The sequence below is a fragment of the Saccoglossus kowalevskii genome, chromosome 22, assembly GCF_978046115.1.
Source record: "Saccoglossus kowalevskii chromosome 22, keSacKowa6.1, whole genome shotgun sequence".
Classification (NCBI taxonomy): domain Eukaryota; kingdom Metazoa; phylum Hemichordata; class Enteropneusta; family Harrimaniidae; genus Saccoglossus; species Saccoglossus kowalevskii.
The window spans coordinates 2,234,935-2,257,172 of NC_140662.1; the positions used below are offsets into that span (position 1 = coordinate 2,234,935).

A 22,238-nucleotide genomic window follows, 5' to 3' on the forward strand; every position below is an offset into this window, starting at 1 on the left:
GGAGATCCCGTCATTTCTTATTTTCACCATGTTCCTGTTTTAATATTTATGTACAGCCTTGCTAAATCTTGCTAAGCATTCAAAAGAGATACTGTTTGCAACCTGTTATCTTCATTTTGAAATCTTTTTTGAGTATGTTCCACTATTCACAATTCTACAAAATTTTAACAGTATATAGCCAAGACTGTTTGGATGATAAAAAGCAAAAAAAAAAATCACTCCCAAGTGCACACAAACCTACATCTCTACCTTAAATGACTCAGGTATAGTAGATCTACCAACTACACAGCTCACTAACCCTTTACGTGACCCAGATATAGTGGATCTACCAACTACACAGTTCACTATCATATTAAGTGATCCAGGTATTGTAGATCTACCAACTACACAGTTCACTATCTCATTAAATGACCCAGGTATTGTAGATCTACCAACTAAACAGTTCACTATCATATTAAGTGATCCAGGTATTGTAGATCTACCAACTACACAGTTCACTATCTCATTAAATGACCCAGGTATTGTAGATCTACCAACTAAACAGTTCACTATCTCATTAAGTGATCCAGGTATAGTATATCTACCAACTACACTGATCGCTATCACTTTACGGGACCCGGGTCTAGTAGATCTACACAGTTCTCGGAACGGGATAGTACAAATGATACGCACACACTTCATAATAATTTAAAATTAGTATTATATGTTTACTGTTCCAGCTAACCTTCACCATGACGTTACACGGACACGTTTTTGTTCAAGTGATCATGTAGTCTTCAGTGGTTGAGTCGTTTTTCTGTCTTTTTCAATATTGTAACAACAACATTGTTTTTGTCATTTTCAGGAGTGTATTGTGTCATGTTGATTGTTGATGACGTGGCCGGTAACCATAATAGGGCCCGGCGGTTTTTGATATTCGATGACGTCAACGCAGTAGATATTGATACGACTGACCAGTACCCTATGTGGGTTGATTCGGCAGCAGAGAATACATCCTTTCTTTGGCAAACTGATCTTCAAGATACAAACAACACAGGGCCCAGAGTAAGTTAGAAAATTTAGTTCAGAATATTTCATGGATACACTATTCAATCAATTTTGATAAATATTAAACATCGTTATTCTTCACTGTGTAGGTAATAATCACGGATTCTCTCCACATCATAAAGCACATTATAACAACTAATAGTTTGACGCGATATCAATAATATACATAATTTAGAACAAAGAGTGCATATCTCAAATCTTTTGATAATTAGTGTATTAATCATACTAATTATGACCTTTCATTAACATCTAATAGTATTTGTCGTACAGAACTTCGTTTCTTAGTGGTGTGAGCACTACAGCAATTTGAATGTTTTCACGCAAGCCTCTCACGCATTGCTTCACAGGTGGTGCTACGGTGGACAGGACATTTCTATAACTGGTTTCACAGACAACACAAATTCCTCAACGCAATTGAAGATGATTCACCTCCGTTGACGTCACAATACGAAGAGGTCACGGGTCAACCTCCAGCAACCAGGTCACGTGAAGCAATACCAAACATCAACGCCATCGTCCGATTTGAAGTGAACTACGATATAGACAACAAGGGAGGTCGCACTATCAGTTATCCATCAGGAGTCTGGAGCAGCATTGAAAACGTCATGGTACTTGATAATGGACATCTTCATAACAAATGATTAAATTTCAGAATTTGTGCTATGAAATTATTAATGGAAGTGACTGTAATCACTAAACTTAAGTGAAATACTATATTGAAATGTTCGACCATATTCGACAGAAAAATGAGTTTATATTTAAATTCTAAATTGTTTATACTCTTTTTTGATAGCATGAGTTCCAACATTTCGATGTTCCCCGTAACGACGGTGATTCCATTCATTTATGGGTGAGAGCTACAGACGTGATGGGCAACAGCAACCAAGATGATGTTCTGATTCACGTGGATTCGTCGCGACCAGAAATCCATAATATATCGTCAGTAAAAAATGTAAAACCATCTACTTTACGGTACGTACAATATAATATGATGTATGACTCCCACGTGAACGCAGTTGTTTATTTAATGTTTCTTAGTGTGTTAACGCAATCCATATTTAACCTCAGACGAGACATATACAAAGACACGTGCCAACACCAGGCACTATCAATTGGTGATTCCGGTGTCACAAAAAGAGCGCCATCTAACATACACTGGTTTGTGAATGTTGTGAGTCAACAGGAAAAAACATACGAGTGAGCAAATTGTGAATGTTTGAGGCACAAGAATGTTGACAATGCATAGCGTTGGGTAGCATCAGTACGCGTTTGATTATCCAGGCGTGGGGATGGTACGATCAGTGGTGGCGGCACGGGGAGGGGGGAGGGGTTTTATTTAACAATTGCAACATATGTTGCTTTTACGACAGCAAACCTTTTTCTGATTGTGTCATTTTGAATTCCCTTCAGTCAGTGACGCATTACAACTTCACACTAGATATTGCTTTTTATCCCAGGATTATTTTCCAAACCTACGATGACCACAGTGGAGTACATACTATTCAGTGGCATTTGATGGACTTGGTGAATGTCAACGTGACGCGTGGTAGTGGTCAGGTTGTTGTGAAAAAAACAACGGTAAATTCCTACAGTAACTTATCGAATTCTGACTGTGCATGTCGTTAGAAGCGATACTTTGCATACAAGTTGTCATCACCAGACATAAATCAGTAGCAAATTCTCCTGTTTTCAGATCGGTGTTTCATTATGTGAGCTTCCAAACTGTGCTTGCATACCAAAAGACGATGAGTGTTATTATAGAGATTACGCCGTAGAACTCGATGAAAACTTGCTTGGAATTCCAACTGAAAATCAAGAAGAAAACAGCATATATTATTATTCATTTACAATCACAACAACAAACAACGCCATGCTTACGACTACAAGATCACACCAGGTAAAGTAGTACACCTTACTTCCAATGAAAGTGCTAAGACACGACACAAAAAGAACAGCCTTATGGGCAAAAACTATTTATAGCTTGAACGTTTATGAAGCTGTTTATTTCAGTGTTTATGTAATTCAATTCGAGGATGGTTCACAAATTTATCTCTCTTATACTGCAAGAAATTAATTCCGTTGTTCCAAGTAATTCAACTTTCCTTGATATTTGTAGTAATTTCCATTTCTTCATTTGTAAATACAGATTCAGGCTTCAGTTTTTACTGACACAATATTTAATGTTTTTTTTATATAGATTGCTGTTAATGCAAGTTCAGAAGGTGAGTTCATTTAATGAAACGTACATACCTTCCTATTAGAGTAATTACTTGGCGTGCTGGTTGTTATATTATTGCACTGAAGCATATATCATCAACTTAAATGTATCTTTTATTAAACGTATACATAGCACAATGTGACAGTATTCTCTTCTGATGGGACGCCCTTATTGGCTGATCAGAACCACCTGTTATCTGGATATAGGACAATGCACAGACATGTTTATGCGTGGATATACAATATTCACCCACATTTTATGAATCTTTGAAATAACATACCCGTTATGATTTGTTCATTTTGAAGCGGTAGTCGCGCACGTCAGTGATTTGTGTTGATAAACAGTGACTTCTCCACAACTAACTGAGCCCCCAGCAGTAAGCTTGAATACGAGTTCTCGATGTGTACTATATATCGACTAGATCTCATAGAGTCACTCTATGTGTTCTAATTATTGCATGAAATACGTAGTTAACTCTTAGTCTGCACAACAAGCAAAGTCGCTATCTTTGTTAGCATGGCCACCTTTAGGAATCCCTGGTTATTTTTACCAGCATCCTCTCGTATGAGCGTGTTAGCTCTGATTATCGTCGTCGACATGCTAGCTAAACAGTTGATTTATTTCTTCTCATTATAATTGATATAAACGATTCGGCACTGCTCATTATAACGTGATAAGTCCTCAGACGCAATGTTAGCCCAAATAAGTACCTCGACTCAGTCTCACCAATTAATGCACTAGTCTCCGTCTTTTTAGTGTTATGACGCAATGATGTACAGCTAATCCCCCTTTCTTTCCTAAATGTACTAAATCTTGATATCAGTTCAACTTTACTTTAAACACCTTTTCGCCTGTCCACCCTTTATATATTTATTTTCATAAAATAATAAATAAAATTCTTTCTGTCGTTTTATATATTATAAAATAGTCCGTGCATTTTGCTGCTTTCAAATTTATAACATAATAGTAACATAAAACCAATATGACTACCAATCACACTTGAATATTTCTATTTTAGGTGCGCGAGACGAAAAGACAAATAGTAGTACAGTGATCGATATTGTGTTACCACTTGGTGCAACGGCTGCTGTAGTTGTTACAGCGATAACTATTATAGGTGTAGTTGTGTTATGTCGTAGGAAGAAAAGCAAACAAACAGAGAGTGATGCAGATGAAAACACGGCAGTTGCAGACCATTCAACACTTGGTGGCGTTGGTCATGTGTATGATAATATCGCAGAGTATGAACAGGGTTACATGTCACCCATCAGGAAAGATATTAAAATGAACCAATACGAATCGGTCGTTAATTGCAAACAGCAATACGCTGATGTCATCAAAGACGATATTACAGAAAATGTCTACGAAACTCCAACTAGATTTCACTAAATGTGTGTGATGTGTACTAGTGTGACACACATCAAATGCTAACTACGCACCTGGCAGAGACCCGGTATAAAATAAAATAAACATGTATGTTTTTATAACTTTTGCCGATGTTTCCCATTCATTGAAAAAGACGTGACCTGAGGCACTTCGTACCCTTAGTCGTGGGCTCATTTACTAGTATTTACTGTGACTCTGAATGTTTGAAAAATGATGTGGAATACGATACACATACAATAACGTAATATGTACAACTGGCGCTGAAATCGCCGTTGCAATATTAAATCAATATATAGTGTGTATAACGCAGATGCAGTACGTCTGAAACAATGTTATATTTATATAGAATACACGTGTGTGTAAGAATGTCAAATTTACGTTTAGTAACTGAATGTGCAACAATGTTACGGTTATGTTAATGTATGTGTATGGTGAGGGACGGCAGCAGGTTTCATGCGATCATACACGCATATATTAGGTATCCTGTGTCATGCACATCCGTGTTATTTTTTCAGCTCATCATCTACGCACATAAAGTTACATACCAGATATTCCATATATATGTGTGTGTGTGTACTTAACAATGTTGGTAAAAGGTGGGTCACTAATACAAGGTCTGTTTAAACAGCCGCAAATCAAATGAGTAAATGTTTTTTTTAAACAAATAGATGTATGACTCTTTTTATCTAATCGAGTGTTTTATGAACTTTAACAGTTCTGATTACATGGTTCTGTAAACATTTTTTTATTCTAGAAAATATTTTTTGTTTCAAATAATAAATACTCTAGAAAATGTTGCCTATCATTTCTATTCTATTCTGTTTTGTTCTGTGGTTTGCTCTTGTCAATAAAGTGATTGTGTAGATAATATTTCATCAATAGTCATAACAAACTTGAATTCATTAAAAGTAAGAGAATGTTCGTCATGTAACGAAAGTCTCTATCATATGAATATGCAAATACTGTCTCATTACGTGACGTTTAACACGGAATATCAGTGACAATAAGGCACGGCGAAAGTCATGATATTCCGCGTCAACGTTATAGCCGGGAATATGTTCAATGGCATTAGATAATCAAAACAAATAATACGACGACGCTGAGCTCGGTGTTGCGATGTTATGTTCGAAATGGAAAAGTGGGTACAAGGAATTCGGCGTTATAAAGTAATAAAATACAAAATATATACATTATGAAAATATGAAAATATGAAAATAAATACGTCATAGTAAAATGTCTACTTACAAGCCTTTCAATGGGATTTGGATTATAGCACGATCTCAATCTACTTTAATCCAATATTCTGCATATGCCTCATCGAAATAGGGGGAAATCCAGAGAGGGAACAGAAATTGATTTGAAGAAACAGGGAATGCGAAATTGAACGACAAATGCAGAAGATTTGATCACACTGGAAGACGAGGATATACTGGTACCGAGGGGAAAATCGTGTAAGCGATACGAAAATTCTAATTTTACTTTCTTTGGTTCAACAATACAAACGTTTTGGGTTTTAGAGTTAGTTTATTCGTCCATTGTATTTTCAATACGATTCATGGATGAATTGGTTAATTTAAGCCACGAAATTTACTATATACTATCCGTGTAATCCCGGCTACAGCCATAACCAATCAATAATCCTGCAAATAGGGATAACAATCTTTGATTCGTGTGATGCGTGGATACAATCCCACCAAGCACCAATATTGAGCAATAATCCTAAATTATCCGTTTGATTTTATGTTTTATTTTGTACAACCCCTGCTGATAAGGCCATCTATATGAGTTTGCAGACAATAATGCATAAAACATACTGATTTCCTATGCCATAAATTAATAAACTCGATAATACATTGAAAACAACTGCATTAATGTCGTTCCTAGGTCAACTAGGTCGTCTCCGTTTTACACCACATTACATTATACTGAATATTGTCGTAATGCGGGAGAGTGGGTTTAATTAATTTATTTTATTTTATTTTATTTTTATTTTATTTTATTTTTATTTTATTTTTTTATTATTTTATTCTATACTCAACTCATTCAGAACATTACATTAGGATAAAAAAATATGGTTTGTGATACTGGCAATTTAATTTGGAAATAACCTATATTGTCATTCCCTTCTGGGCACTATTGTAATTACTGTCAGTGATTGAACAGGTGTTCGAATCTGTCACAACATATCTTCAGCAGGAAATATTACCCACGCTATCACCGTAAAACCAGAAAAATGTCACTTGCAGTAAGAATACAATTACAGGAAATGCTTGCAAGTTTCTACAACAAATACAATTATCTCAAATATATCTAGACAATCTCTAGTATTGCTTGGTCATTTCGTATACAATTCTCAGGTTGCTGTCAGATGAAATAAACTGCTATAGCTTACTATTTGTTGTTATCAACCAGTGTTCTTGTCGCCGGGCTTCCCTTCTATCATTTTTAAGTCAACTTTTCCACAGGAAACAAATTCATCATAAGTAAGTTTGTTCTAACTGTATACATACTTATATTAATACGATAAAACAAACAAGATATTTAAAAACATAAACAATCGGAACTTTTTACTCGCATATCCAGCGCTAAATACCCTGACGTTTTAGTCGCTTCTATTTTAATATATAAATAACGTCCATTGTATTACTCATAAGGAATTGTTTAAATTGATATTAACCCTCTTGAGTAGAGAATGTGGCGAGTTGTTATACATCTGGCTTCACAATAATCTGCCAATAATCAGAATGCTAATCGGCTGTTCGAAACAGATTATTTTGATGGTGTAGCAATTTCTGATTTAGCAATTTGAATAACACGAATGGTGCGGTCAAAATTGATTATGCTATATGAGCGCATGCAATTGCAATTATGTGAACGCAGTTTAAACATGTTTAATTTTTTGAATTAGGTTTTAATTTTTAGACTCTAACACAGATAACCACTGTTCTCATTTACAGACATTACTAACACACACGTTAGTCACGCCAATCATCTTCCGTCCACAGATTTTACTTCACTTTCATTCACCCCAAGGAATAATTCTCCAATTTCCTGAAATGAACTAACATATGGCTGAATATTACCCTGTGCTGCCGTAAAATGAAATGTCTGAATTTGGAACGTGTGTAAAATACGTTTGAGCAATCGATATAGGAGCGCTTCAATTTGCTCACTTTAATGTCAAAATGTTAGGATATTACAATTGTGAATAAGAACGCATTGGTGATTATTGTGTACGAATCAGAGTAATGGTCACGTGACATGTGTAGCGTGCATACAAATCATCATGTTCTGGTTAATACAAATAGGATGGCGCACTACTCAAAGATTTGTGTAACATACATTACATTGTTTTGACCAATCACCGATCTGACATTTTTTTGTTTTTATATTTATAACGGGTTTAACCTAATCAGATTACTTATTAAACTAGCGCTACGGTCTGCGGATGTATGTAAGTAAATGTTTTTCAGTAAACTAATGTGACCATGCCAACGTTCGAACTCGTATAATCTATGAAAATACTTCTAGATGTGTCGCAATTCTGTGATAGTGTTCTTTTCTTGTCATTAATTGCCAATATGTTTAAATTTCTGCACTCGTTCTTTATTTTATGTGAATTATATTTATGGGTTATACTACACTATTTATGACTATAACTCTTGTGCATAAATATACATTGAGTAAATTGCATGAGTAATCTATCTGACAACATCTAAGACCAGTATTACCACCAACACAGCATTTCAAGAAATGCAGTGGTATTCATTAATTAAACATGTCGAATAATAGAAAAACGTAACGTGGAGTTGACAGAATTCAATGTTAATTCCCATGTATGTGATCTAATCAGTTTTTTAAAGACATATTTATATTATCTCACGAGCTACCCACTCGTATGTACACACTGCTAAAACAAATATTTGTTTCGTTTTTATGTTCAGACATTCTTTGAGTCACATTGAAATTTCGGACTTCTGCTATGTAATGAAACATTTTGCATAAATAGGGTATTCGATATATTGCTTTGAAACCAAACATAAACTGTATGGGACTGCAAGTGACAAATTATTTACACCAAGTAATGAGCATGCAAATTAATATTGCTAGAGGTTTTCAAACAATTATTTTCTGGAGATTTGGTAATTTTCTGTTTCCGTATTTATAATTATACGGTAATATGGTTCATTTTGAGAAGACATACCACGACTTGAAAATTTCACGCCTTGTGACAAATATAAAACATAGAAAACAAAATCCACATCGGAAACAAGTTTTTTAAATTTTGCTTATATCCCGTTTGAAATAATCAGAATACAATGAGATACTGAACATCAATTTACATTCTTTAATAAAAAAATGAATAATTTAATTTAAAATTCCCTAGGTCTATTTATTGGTCATAACTCATCAAGATGGAAAATACTCAGGCAGTATTATTAATGATATTAGTGATTGGGATATATGAAATGAACGCGGTAAGTGAATCTCAGTTTTGTTCATTTGAAATCAGCGTGAATATACAATCAATGTAATTGTTACGTAGCATATTGCACCGAACTGGTGTAAACTATGAAGATAGTTTGATGTCCACCTCTCATGGATGTAAACATAATTTATTATTTAACAATAACAGGTAATCATGACAATATTTCATGTTTGTCATCGCAGAAACATCTCAAATCCCCGACACATTTATTATCTAAGACTCATCTTCTGTTGCCATCTCAGAAACATTATCAGCCCCCAGAACAAGAAGCAACTGACGGCTGCTTCCAATCTGATATCAAATTAACCAAAGACCAATCTGAAACACTTCGAGCCATCGAGCTACAAACCACACAAAGAAGATTGGGTAGAAGAAAGGCCATTGCTGTTCTGGCGCGGCGCTGGCCAGATGGCATCGTGCCCTATGAAATATCATCTTCAAGTAAGAATTACAACATCTCCCTTCTTCGAATCGTTAAATAACATATATAGTTTTATTTACTTTCTCAATGTACACTACATTACTATGTGTTCTAGGCCAAGTTGATACTGATGCAATATTAGAAGCAATAGACCACTGGGAGACCAATACTTGTCTTGAGTTTCCGCCTTACAATTCAACCGTACATACGTCGTGGATACGATTCATTAAAGACGTTGGGTAAGTTTATTATTCTTTTTTATGCAACAAATGCTTTCGACATACTGGTCACTAATTTATATATAGTGTTACAAAAGTATGTTGTTTTGTAAACCGGTTTTCCTATCAAATGTGAAATTGCAGTGTACATTGTACTTCACAATTGTACTGTATTGTTTGCTGTACTCGATCACAATAATGTGTTTCCATTCTTACGCATATTATTATATGTCTTTGTAATTGTTTAAATTTGTATTATAGATGTTGGTCTTACGTTGGCCGTGTTGGTGGAGGTTACCAAAACATTTCGATAGGATTCACATGTGAAATGGTAAGTTTTATTCATACGCGTAATCACGTGATCACTTTTATGTGACGTCACACATTGATGTCATGCATTACATTATTTACATATTATAACATGTGTGTAATGAGTAATCACTACTATATCATGTTTTTTAAACATGCACAAAATACTTGGTTTACAAAAAGAAAAATGTGCCGGGAAATCTACTAGTATTGTTTTGTTTTTTTGTAGTTTTTAATTGTGTATTTTTTATTTACCTTCAATTCCTTCGTCAGTTTGCCGGCCAGTTTGTTGGTATGATTCGAACCCGATCGTTTGTAAAACTCTTCACGGATTTCTGCAACAGAAATAATGGCAATGTTCAAATTCACGCTTAAATATATATATATATATAACTATTTTATTATATATTAGTAGCAAAATCGTTTGAATATGCACAAATGTGCACTATACAGCCAGTGACGGCGCTAGTCCACATAACTGTGAAACATTTGATATGTTGATGATGTGTTACAATTAACTGTAAATAATTGCATCAATGTACAATATAATCCTGTGACGGGTCATTTCCACTGACTTTCGTTAAATGTTTTGTTGAATACAGTATATCCTGAGATACTCAACGTGAATTATCACGGCGGTGGCGTTCAATCGCATATTTAAATGCACTGTGTGTGACGACTGTCCACGCTTAAACCTCATTTCAGATTCATATATAATTTATTCGATAACAATTTACAAATCTTACTAAGAATGTATCTTAGCCTGGGGGTAATGTGTAATAATCGCCTGCCGCTGAGCGGAATACAATTGATATATCATTGGGATCGTTCGTCAGCGACAATGTCACATTTGTTCGGAATACCGGATCATCATAAATAGAGCATTGTAGAGCGAAGGGGGAGGGGGGGGGGGGGTCGATGCACTTTAGTGAACAGGCATGATTGAACAAATCAACACATTAAGTTACCATCGTTGACTACCAGCAACAACGCAACCAGACGCTTTAAATAATTGAATCACGCAATGTTATTCGTCAAAACTATCGGGTTCCTACGTCAATGCAAACGTCGCACGTGATTCCGCCATGAGAAGGAGTTCGATTTTTTTTAGCTATTTAAATCGTAAAACTACGTGTTGTAATTTCATAAGTTTACATCTCCAAAGCTGTTGTAATTCACTTAACTACTAGATTATACTCATCAATACTATAATGACGCAGTATTATACTCATCAATACTATAATGACGCAGTATTATACTCATCAATACTATAATGACGCAGTATTATACTCATCAATACTATAATGACGCAGTATTATACTCATCAACACTATAATGACGCAGTATTATACTCATCAACACTATAATGACGCAGTATTATACTCATCAATACTATAATGACGCAGTATTATACTCATCAATACTATAATGACGCAGTATTATACTCATCAATACTATAATGACGCAGTATTATACTCATCAATACTATAATGACGCAGTATTATACTCATCAACACTATAATGACGCAGTATTATACTCATCAATACTATAATGACGCAGTATTATACTCATCAATACTATAATGACGCAGTATTATACTCATCAATACTATAATGACGCAGTATTATACTCATCAATACTATAATGACGCAGTATTATACTCATCAATACTATAATGACGCAGTATTATACTCATCAATACTATAATGACGCAGTATTATACTCATCAATACTATAATGACGCAGTATTATACTCATCAATACTATAATGACGCAGTATTATACTCATCAATACTATAATGACGCAGTATTATACTCATCAATACTATAATGACGCAGTATTATACTCATCAATACTATAATGACGCAGTATTATACTCATCAATACTATAATGACGCAGTATTATACTCATCAATACTATAATGACGCAGTATTATACTCATCAATACTATAATGACGCAGTATTATACTCATCAATACTATAATGACGCAGTATTATACTCATCAATACTATAATGACGCAGTATTATACTCATCAATACTATAATGACGCAGTATTATACTCATCAATACTATAATGACGCAGTATTATACTCATCAATACTATAATGACGCAGTATTATACTCATCAATACTATAATGACGCAGTATTATACTCATCAATACTATAATGACGCAGTATTATACTCATCAACACTATAATGACGCAGTATTATACTCATCAATACTATAATGACGCAGTATTATACTCATCAATACTATAATGACGCAGTATTATACTCATCAATACTATAATGACGCAGTATTATACTCATCAATACTATAATGACGCAGTATTATACTCATCAATACTATAATGACGCAGTATTATACTCATCAATACTATAATGACGCAGTATTATACTCATCAATACTATAATGACGCAGTATTATACTCATCAACACTATAATGACGCAGTATTATACTCATCAATACTATAATGACGCAGTATTATACTCATCAATACTATAATGACGCAGTATTATACTCATCAATACTATAATGACGCAGTATTATACTCATCAATACTATAATGACGCAGTATTCTGACATTATTCAATGTGTACAAATACCAAATATAATAGTTGTGGTCAATTTCTAATTTTAAAAGGCAATATGTAAAGCTTGTATAACGTTTATTTTCTAATAATTGAATTGATTACAAACATGTATAGAGTACATATATATACGATCCGTAAATTTCAATAAATACGTATGATAAATCACGATCAGCACTGCCAATAGTACAGTGCAAACTTTGAATTTTCAACCGTTTTAAAATACGTCAAAATCACAACAGTAATCTCCTAATGTAATTGCTCTGGGAGATCAATAATTTGTAAAAATACGTCCATATAATCCTAAGATTAATGGGAAATAGACGAACACAGTGATTTCAATTCCCGTTTCCATGTGTACAACACTTTCAAATACGGACGCATGCGTCAATTGACTACATGGCGCAAATGTCCCGGATGGAGGTAGACATACAAATATGTCAGTTGACTGACATACAAAAATGGCTAGCTGTATTGCATGAATCTGATTGGATGTCATAAGATATAATAATTATGTGGGTAATATGTCTGCAAACAAAATACAGTATACCTGTCTGTTCACCACTATTAAAATATGTATTATAAAATGTGATTGGCATCGAGTCGTAATGATTTATTGTGATGTAGTAATGACGTCACAGTATTCTCATCTTGGGAATTTGATATTATTGGATATTGTCACGAAATATGCATTTTTATAATGAAACTAAATTAATTGATCACGACAGTTATTTTGAAAACAGATGCTTTACATGGTTAGAACATGCAATTTATTACGTCAAACTATCTGGTTGATACGTTATTATGAGCGTCCGACTTGATTCTGTAATAAATTGTTGTTAAATGATATACAACTAAGGTAGTCGTGTGCTTATTGACCTTGTCTTACGTGTACTGTTGTTTACCACGCTACTGTAATCTTCGGCGATTAAATGTTACTTTAATCGAACAAACTGTATTTGACCGACCAATGTGCGATATCTGTCTTCCCGTCACTATTACAATTCATATTATTAAAATAAAAATGCATTCTCGCAAAAATAGGTATTCGCGCTTTGTCTATACAAATGGTAACAAATCAAATTGAACGATAATTGCCCGAAAATGTTTTTCAAACAAGTTGGTTTTAAATTTCTCAAATCTTTTGTCAGATAAGTGGGCAGCATTGTCATTTCCTCTTAATTAAAAACACTGAAAACTAGAATAAATTTGACATGCAACTGCGGCAAACAATAGGAACCACAAAATTATGCTTCACATGTTAGATTTATTTGAGTTGTGTTGCTGTGACTTATATACTTGTATGGTATGAACAATTGAAATATACAAATGCTGTTGAATATCAAATGTAAGAAACTGTAGCTGGAACCCATAGTCTGTTGTAATTATTAAGTAGGTCTTTTCATTGTTTAACAAATAATATACAAAATTGCCTTGTCCAGTAAATGTTTTTGCTTTATTTGTTTGCAACGTATATTTACACCATAGTAGTACATACTCATTTATTGTAGCTTTACATTTTTAAATTTGTTCTGTTAGTTTGGCACTATTGTGCATGAAATTGGCCATGCGATTGGTTTCTGGCATGAACATAGTCGTCTGGACAGAGACAATTATGTGACCATTCACTTCGAAAACATTGAAACTGGCGCAGAACACAACTTCCAGAAATACAGTTCATTAGCTGGTGACAGTTATAACGTAACATACGATGTAGGATCAATAATGCATTATGGAGACAAGGTAAATATATTACTTGTAATTCAAACTATAAGATTCGTATAACAGTTTCTACATTACACCTTACTCATTTAACTACCGATACACAATATCTGTGGGTTTACTAAACACAACGTCATTTAGTTTTATCAGTACTACCCAATAATTCAAAGTCTTTAGTATTTCAGCAAAAACAATCTCACTACAATAACTGCAATTAATCCAGCTGAACAATCAATAATGGGTCAAAGAGATAGTCTAAGCGAGGCAGACATTCAGTTAGCTAAACTGATTTACAATTGTCCACGTAAGTATCGCGGTAACATTTCGTTGTTGTCATATATAATCAACTATATCCTGCAAACATATCATATTGCATTCATGTTCGCAGTGTTATTATATAAACTTGATACATAGATACTTATTATTATTATAACAACTCGATATATTTCTAAAGTTAACTTAAAGTGCGTCGCGCAGCGGGTGCTCAAATTTCATGTAAATAAACAATGTATTTTTCACGCGTTGTATACGTTGCTATGAGTCCCGCGGCGTGACGACTACCGCCCCTTTAATATTCAACGTCACCATAAATATACTTAACCATTAAAACACAAGCCATCGTAATGGTGGATTTATTGCTATGATTTTTTTGGTGGATGGAGCGTGTTTATTAAAATGTTTATTAAAATATACCAAAGTCAAATGTATGCTAATATGGTCTCTAAATCTCTAAAAGTTTACTGAAAAATACATTAATTTGATTTCATTCAAGCTGGATTATGCACTGATAATTGTATTTATGATGACGATGGTGATTGTGACGATGGTGGTCCTGGATCTATTTTCAAGATATGTGCTTACGGCTCTGATTGTACAGACTGCGGAATTAGACCTGACCCACGTAAGTTATTTCGTGATTTATTATGCGTTCATGATCTTTTCGCCAATCAAATACTAATTAAAATGTATGTGGTATAAACTAACAAAATAGTATCTAACCCGCTGACTATATATTTACTATACAGTATATTTAAAATTATAATACAGTTGAATATTAATGGTATTAATTATTATATAGAATGTAATGACTTATGCAGTTCAAACAACGATGGAGAATGTAATGATGGCGGGGTTGGGTCTGAGGATAGTACATGTGACTACGGTTCAGACTGTGAAGACTGTGGAGTTAGAACTGATGCACGTAAGTTTATGTTCAGAAATATTTCTAATTGATTAGCATATGTTTAATTTATACTTACAATTTAATTTGAATTTACATGTGACTGTTTATGGGTGTTAACTTCTTTACTGCGCCATTATAAACAACACAACAATGTATCCTCATCTTTTCATCTTCCTCATCTTTGATTGTCACCGAAAACCACAGTTTTTAAAATAAGATGCTCCCATATATGAACTGAACATACGTTGAATTGACAAAATCAATTCGGTAACTACTATCAATTCAGATGTGTCAAGCATTTTCTCAAACATAAAAATTAGTCATTTAGTAGTCTTCAATGATGACACATATACAAGATCCAATCGCAGTTTCAATCAGCGCATTTTCCGGGATACATATTAATCACAATAATGTGATGACAAGTCACACTGGGGAGTATTTTACAGTATTAAAAATAGAGCAAAATCGAAAAGAAAGTAACACAGGGGAATGTCTGGGCTGTTAATATACATATCATGCGGGTTTTTTCAAGGCGTCTGATGTAAAATAATAATATGTAATATCGTTCGTTTTCTTAATTTGGTATGCATAATAATTCCATTTAACATCCTATTATTATAATTATTAAATCATAGTTTGTGGGACTACTTGCCGCTACAATGCCGATGGTGACTGTGATGACGGTGGTTCCGGCGCTGACTATAATTTATGTACTTTTGGGTCTGACTGCATGGACTGCGGAGTTAGATGTATGTATTAAAATATATTATGTAATAGGACTAACATAAACATGAAATGTGTACACTATTTGAAATATTGGATATGTACCTCTCGTTACTAATGTTAAACCGCATTTCATTGTTTTACTTAATTCGTAAATTATAATGTAATTCAATCTCTTGTCACACAGCTTCAACGATGCCTGAATTGAAGTAATCAACGTGAATCTAAAGGCGAATATCTATATTGGTAATAATAAATATAACTATGTTTAAGTGACAATTATCACCTGTATTTAAGTGCTATTAAATGGAACGAGTGTTCGAAATGGTAGTGTTAATGTTTAATGATGTGTTCATGACGTTTATCATGGATGATCCGAATATGTGCATAATCATGGTTGTTTGTGTTCCATATTAATGCCACTATCCGAATGTCAAGTGTAATATTACTGCTTACAATTGAAATACTTGAACTTATCTACTATGTTCATTTTATCGATTGTATACATCACACAGCCTAGAAGGGAAGTTAAGAAACTTTTGCAAAGATGATACTAATATATTAGTATACACCATAGCCTTAACAACCAATCGGATTCGTGCATTTGGTGATGCATATACTTGCATATTGACTCCACAGCGGTCGAATAAGTAATATTAGGCTTCTGCGCTTGCGCAGACGTTATGACAGATCTAAAAACAATGTTGGTTCACAGTTTATGTTTGCCGGGTTTTGTGTCCAAGAATCACCTTTAACTTATTGAAAAGATCGAGCAACATCATTTGACCAATAAAGCGTCTTGTGTTACTCGGCCGAGTTATGCCCGATGTGAATACGGAAGATAATCATCGACCAACACTGATATTTCGGTCATTCCGATCTTAGGTCGCTGCACCGTGTACGTAGCTAGCGCGGATTACTGAATTTGCGAGGCGGCTCAGTTACTGTAGCTAAGTTTTGTATACAATGGCCAGAGAAAATATCAATCCTAGGAAATGTCTTACTTCTATTGAATTTTCGGATTCAAGAACATTAAGACTAGTGTTTCTGTAGTAGGACGAATACTATACAAGGTTAGAATGTTCCCCGTAAATTGTAACTGAGACATACACAATATGCATTTCTCATCATTCGGCGTCAACCCTTTTTCCCCAAAACATTTCAAATCATGGGTTTCATTGCCAGAAGTATGTATTACCACATCATCAGACATATCACTACTGATGAAAACTTGATGTATGAATTGTTGGTATGAATATTAGTTGTCTGTATTGAATGAACTGCTATGTGTAGCGAATGATGTGATATTTCTAACCGATTCCTCGAACTTTGTGACGACCGTACAATCTAATATTTCATCTATGGTAGGCATGTCTCTCTTTGACTACTGCCAGATTTGCCTATCGCATATCTACACATAATCGGACATCCCCGCATGTTTATGGTACTACCACATCTGGGCTGACACATGTTATGTTGCATTTAATTTCTCTATCACATCCAATTCAATCAATTCAGACAGCTTCTGTGTCTGAATGGCGTTCTCCGTGGTTGCTGCGCCATCAGTGGTATGTGTGTGATTCAATGCGGATCTTAGCCTGGTAATCTTTCTATTTTCCTAATTCCTAACGTACATTGACATTTTTCAAAAACATCCTGCGGCTTATCTGACCCATAAGAATACAACGACTGTTTTGACCTCTCAGCTTGACAGGGAATTCCTTTTTATTTCAGTGTAGACCATGTTGTCTCACGAATCCCATTACAGGTTGCTGTCATGAATTAGTTTTCGCGTATCTGTTGACCGACTTATTTAGCTGATTACTAACGAATGGCTGTGTTATGTCTGGCATCGTTTAGGCCATGCGAGGTTCTGAACGGAACTTGGCTCAGTGATTTGGGTCTAATTACGAGATAACCGTCGCTATTCAGACTATTATTTCTGACAGTTGGTATTCGTAGTTATTAATGTAGTGAACGATTAATCAAAAGATATGACGTGTTCAGTGCTTAGCGTGATTGGCCTTATGATTGAAGGTTACGCCTTAGAGTCTTTTTACTGCTTTGTAATTGGTTAATGTTTTGAAAATGAATAAAGAGAGTTTGAGTTGGCCTTGACACAGTCTTAGTCCAGTCCTGGAGAGTCTTGCGAGTGTTGACGCAGTCTTGGGCTAGTCTTGGTTCAGCCTTTCGATAGTCTTGGGGATTTTTCCCCAGGGCGCTGTGTCTTATAGAGTGCTCGAATGACCGACTAAGACGAGAGATGAAACGTATTTCGTTGTGCGTGTCTTATTTGACTGTAAAGTTTAAGTGACTTACCTGATCCCGTACCTCAAGGGGACGAGATATAGAGACGAGACGATATTCCCCCCTGACACGTGTGGAGAATCCGAGAGTAGAAGAGATTACCCCCTGATATTGCTATGGAATCGATGAGCAATGTCTGAAATAACTACTCCACCTACTGTGACACTAATCACACCATTGTCACCAATTTCTCTTTGTCTGATTTTCCCGGTGTACCAAATTCTATTCGTTACTTTTGACATTTTTCTTTGGCTTACATAATGTCCTGTTAGATGTCAGGAAGCATATCTTGCTGGGCATTCCCATCTATGCAATAATTTCATTCTTCACCACAACGATAACATTCTTTTCTCTCTGCTTTGCACTGGACAGGTTACTTTTGTGACCTTCGATCTCTATAGACTCAGTTACCTTCCTGTTTAAATTCCATTGTTTTGCATTGAACTACAACTACTTCGAATGCCCACGCTGGTACAACTTTCAGGGCTCTTCCCTTCCCATAAATTTATGGCGCAACAATGTATCTAAGTATCTAACACTTGATTTCTGATTTGTTCAACATTATCTGTGAATACATGTTGTATTCTTGGAAGGAACTGACGTATAGTCTTACCCTCTACTTGTTGACTGTCATATACAGTTGATGTATGAAATACGCATTCAATGTTCGTTATACTTTCTCGTAATTACCTGCATAGCCTTGTTGTTCAGGCAGTCTTGAATAAGTCGTATACACCAAATATTAATGACGCTACCCTTATTCCGTTACTCAGAATAATAGTGACAATTTCGTCGTCTACACGAACTTAGTTATGTTAATCCATAAAATACATAGAATCAAACACAGTGTTAATGTCTGCACCCATAGAAAATACATTTAAATCTACTATTGACCTAGATTTCGGGGCACACTGACGGACCCCGGGCAGACTTTAATAAATTGTGAAAGAGGGCGCTATAGATACATTTTTAGATTCACCGTACAACTAACTGTACACGAGAGTAGCAACATCCATGCCAGCCCACTGTAACAACGACACCTTCTGCTTGTCACCTTTGGCACATGTTCTAACGATATAGAACGCGAATGCTTTCATTTACATTTTTCGTCTCGTCGATACGTCAGTTGAGTAACTTTTGCAGTCAAACGGTAGAATGCTACGAATATCAATATTCGAAGCCTTCTTATATTAAAAACTGTTACTTTGAACCAATCCTAACCTCCTGTAAGATGCGTATGATTGAACACAAACAACAGATTAAACGTAACAATGATCGAACTTGGATTGAACACAGTGAAAACATGAGTAGAAGAAACATATAAATTTAGGATGACAAAACATGGAGCGCTATTTCCTGGTACATTTGCCGAAACAACTCGAATTCAAAACACTATATTAACTGCAATTGAGAAATTTATAAAGATTTGTTCCATGACAAATATTCACTGAGGCGCAGCAATAACTGTCACCTCAAATTCACATTTATTTCAGATGAAAACAACTACACCACCGTCACGGTGTACAACATCGCAGTCTGTTCATGGCATGGTAATGAATATTTAGATCAGATCTTTCTGATTTATATCACGTAAATAAAGCCTACGATACCTGTATATATTAGGATTAGACTATTGTTAAATAAAACAATAAAATTACAATTACTAATACAGTAATTCAGAATTTATGCTGTTCATCACAAAGTATAAATGCTGTTTGGCAAAACATAGCAGCTGATAACCTTTCCTGTGTTTTTAAGACAGTACCCGTAAATTTAACGTATAGAATTAACGCACAGAATACAATCACAACCGCTGATGTCAGTTGATTGATTTGTTAATTGATTTTTTATTGTTAGGTTTGTTTTTTTATTGTTTGTTCGATTGGTTGAACATTCGGTCATCACAATAACTAGAAATCTCAAGTGGTTCATGTAATTTTGTGCAATCTTTAGAGTTCTGTGTCAAAGCTGGTTAATGAGTACTTATAATGGTCTAGATATGTTCGATCTATTCGTGACATTTATTGTAGAGACCATGTACTCTTCGAAAAAATAGTTACAAATATTATAAATTTACCTGTACTGTTTTTTTCTGATATTTCATCGTCATCAGGGTTATCAGGGATCGCTATACTTTCACCCCTAGACAGTCGACAGTCGGTCGTACCTAATCTTAATCTGTTATATTGTCACAGTGTATAAAAGTAATTTGAGTGAATAAATTGCGAGCACCGGAACAGGAAGTATGGAGTGCTGTTAGGCACGACCGACTGTCCTGTTCTGTAATTCACTGGTAAGATTTCTTACCAGATCCGGGTACTTTCATATGCAAATGATAGTCGCGCAGATGTCGTCATTTTATCGTGGCCGATCGTGAAAAGGATCAGGGATGGCTGGCTACTAGGATCGCCCACGACTTACGCGAAGTTTGTTTTGACTGTACTATGCGCGATCGCGACACTTTCCGCGGGAGTTTTTAACGAAAGCATTGTAAAAATGCTGAACGTTAAGACTACCATGATATTTCTTTCAAAGAATACCAGAGGGGAGAGATGTGTTCGTCAGCGTGTCGTGTTGACATTCGACTTGTCAAAAAGAACTCGTTTCGATGAAACCAGGTATCCCCCACTTTCAGTTGCCATTCTCTTAGAGGACGCTCTCAGTCCACATTTTCTGCACGCATACGAACTGACAAGATGTTAGATCGATCGTCTCTGCTCGCGAAACAGTCTCCTCCGGTTTTCTATATTTTCTGGTTGTCTGCCACAAACAATGCACGTTGTTTTCCTTGGTTCTAGGCGATTTAATAGTTTTGTTTTGTTTTTTGCTATTTTGGTTGGAGTGTCTGTTTTCATTGTGTTCATACCAACGCATTTAAGGGAACATTCAGAATAAATTTGCATACATTATGTAAAAACATCTGGTTAAAAGACATATTTTCCTGTAATTAGTGATGACACCATAACAATGTGAAAATATGAAGAATAAGAACTGCATAATATTTGCACAATTACGTCATTTCCGTCTCTGTTGTATGGTGATCAATATTCAACCTTGGAGATGCTGCGTTCTACGACGAGTCAACTCAAGAAAACAGCACAAACTCAACTTTGCAGTAATACTGAGCAAACAAATTTATATATGGTGTACATGTAAGAATAATTGTGTTTATGCACTGTTAATTTATCCTATCTCAGGGTACAGTTTACTCGAAGTTTTCAGTCTTTGTTTTAAACGTGATGGTTTTCAGGCGCTTTAAATACCCGGATATTGGCCAGAGAGTAGTCATGTATGCGTATTGTTGCGGCAATTTTTAATAAATGTAGCATGATAGTTGTTTCTGAAACGCCATTCGCGATTCGACAGCAGTAACGCTGTATGTAGTGTTTGTCAGAACATTTGTGTTTATAATCTATTAATATAATTGTATATTCTTTAAATTATTTGATTTGCAGTTTTGGGTGATTTTGTCAGTCTGATGTTAATATTTAGGTGAATTCTCAAAAATAGAGTTTGTGTTATCCTTATAGCAAAATAAATGTTTTTGAAAAGCGTGACAGCGCCTGACATCCCCATTGACCCAATACGTTGTAGTCGCTGATTCTGTGCAATTTG

At 35.0% G+C, this 22,238-nt stretch overlaps 2 protein-coding genes across 3 annotated transcripts in view; both read left to right on the top strand.

Moving 5' to 3' along the window:
• Window positions 1-5,521, top strand: part of LOC102806757 (uncharacterized) — an 82,537-nt gene extending 77,016 nt beyond the window's left edge. Inside the window, exons 8-14 of the mRNA XM_085495694.1 lie at window positions 845-1,044; window positions 1,395-1,655; window positions 1,841-2,019; window positions 2,505-2,625; window positions 2,741-2,944; window positions 3,245-3,269; window positions 4,284-5,521. Coding sequence (XP_085351820.1) covers window positions 845-1,044; window positions 1,395-1,655; window positions 1,841-2,019; window positions 2,505-2,625; window positions 2,741-2,944; window positions 3,245-3,269; window positions 4,284-4,654 — 1,361 coding nt within the window. The 3' untranslated portion in view covers window positions 4,655-5,521. The remainder of the gene's footprint in view (window positions 1-844; window positions 1,045-1,394; window positions 1,656-1,840; window positions 2,020-2,504; window positions 2,626-2,740; window positions 2,945-3,244; window positions 3,270-4,283) is intronic.
• A 3,530-nt stretch (window positions 5,522-9,051) lies between these two features.
• LOC102806642 (protein SpAN-like) lies at window positions 9,052-16,641 on the top strand. 2 transcript variants are annotated; one of them, XM_006821177.3, is made up of 10 exons: window positions 9,052-9,129; window positions 9,323-9,581; window positions 9,677-9,800; window positions 10,041-10,110; window positions 14,228-14,431; window positions 14,588-14,714; window positions 15,183-15,311; window positions 15,489-15,611; window positions 16,229-16,342; window positions 16,504-16,641. In XM_006821177.3, the coding sequence occupies exons 1-10, from the start codon at window positions 9,067-9,069 to the stop codon at window positions 16,527-16,529; spliced, it is 1,239 nt and encodes a 412-aa protein (XP_006821240.1). In that variant the 5' UTR covers window positions 9,052-9,066; the 3' UTR covers window positions 16,530-16,641. The 2 variants fall into 2 exon arrangements, with proteins under 2 accessions (XP_006821240.1, XP_085351644.1); XM_085495518.1 differs by having other exon boundaries at window positions 9,383-9,581.
• The last annotated feature ends 5,597 nt before the right edge of the window (window positions 16,642-22,238 follow it).

What these genes read in the sequence shown, in the direction of transcription:
- LOC102806642 (XM_006821177.3), top strand. Translation starts at nt 9,067, where the DNA reads ATGGAAAATACTCAGGCAGTATTATTAATGATATTAGTGATTGGGATA. An exon ending in TAGGATTCACATGTGAAATG is followed by an intron (nt 10,111 to 14,227) that starts GTAAGTTTTATT and finishes TTGTTCTGTTAG; the next exon opens with TTTGGCACTATTGTGCATGA. An exon ending in CATGGACTGCGGAGTTAGAT is followed by an intron (nt 16,343 to 16,503) that starts GTATGTATTAAA and finishes CTTGTCACACAG; the next exon opens with CTTCAACGATGCCTGAATTG.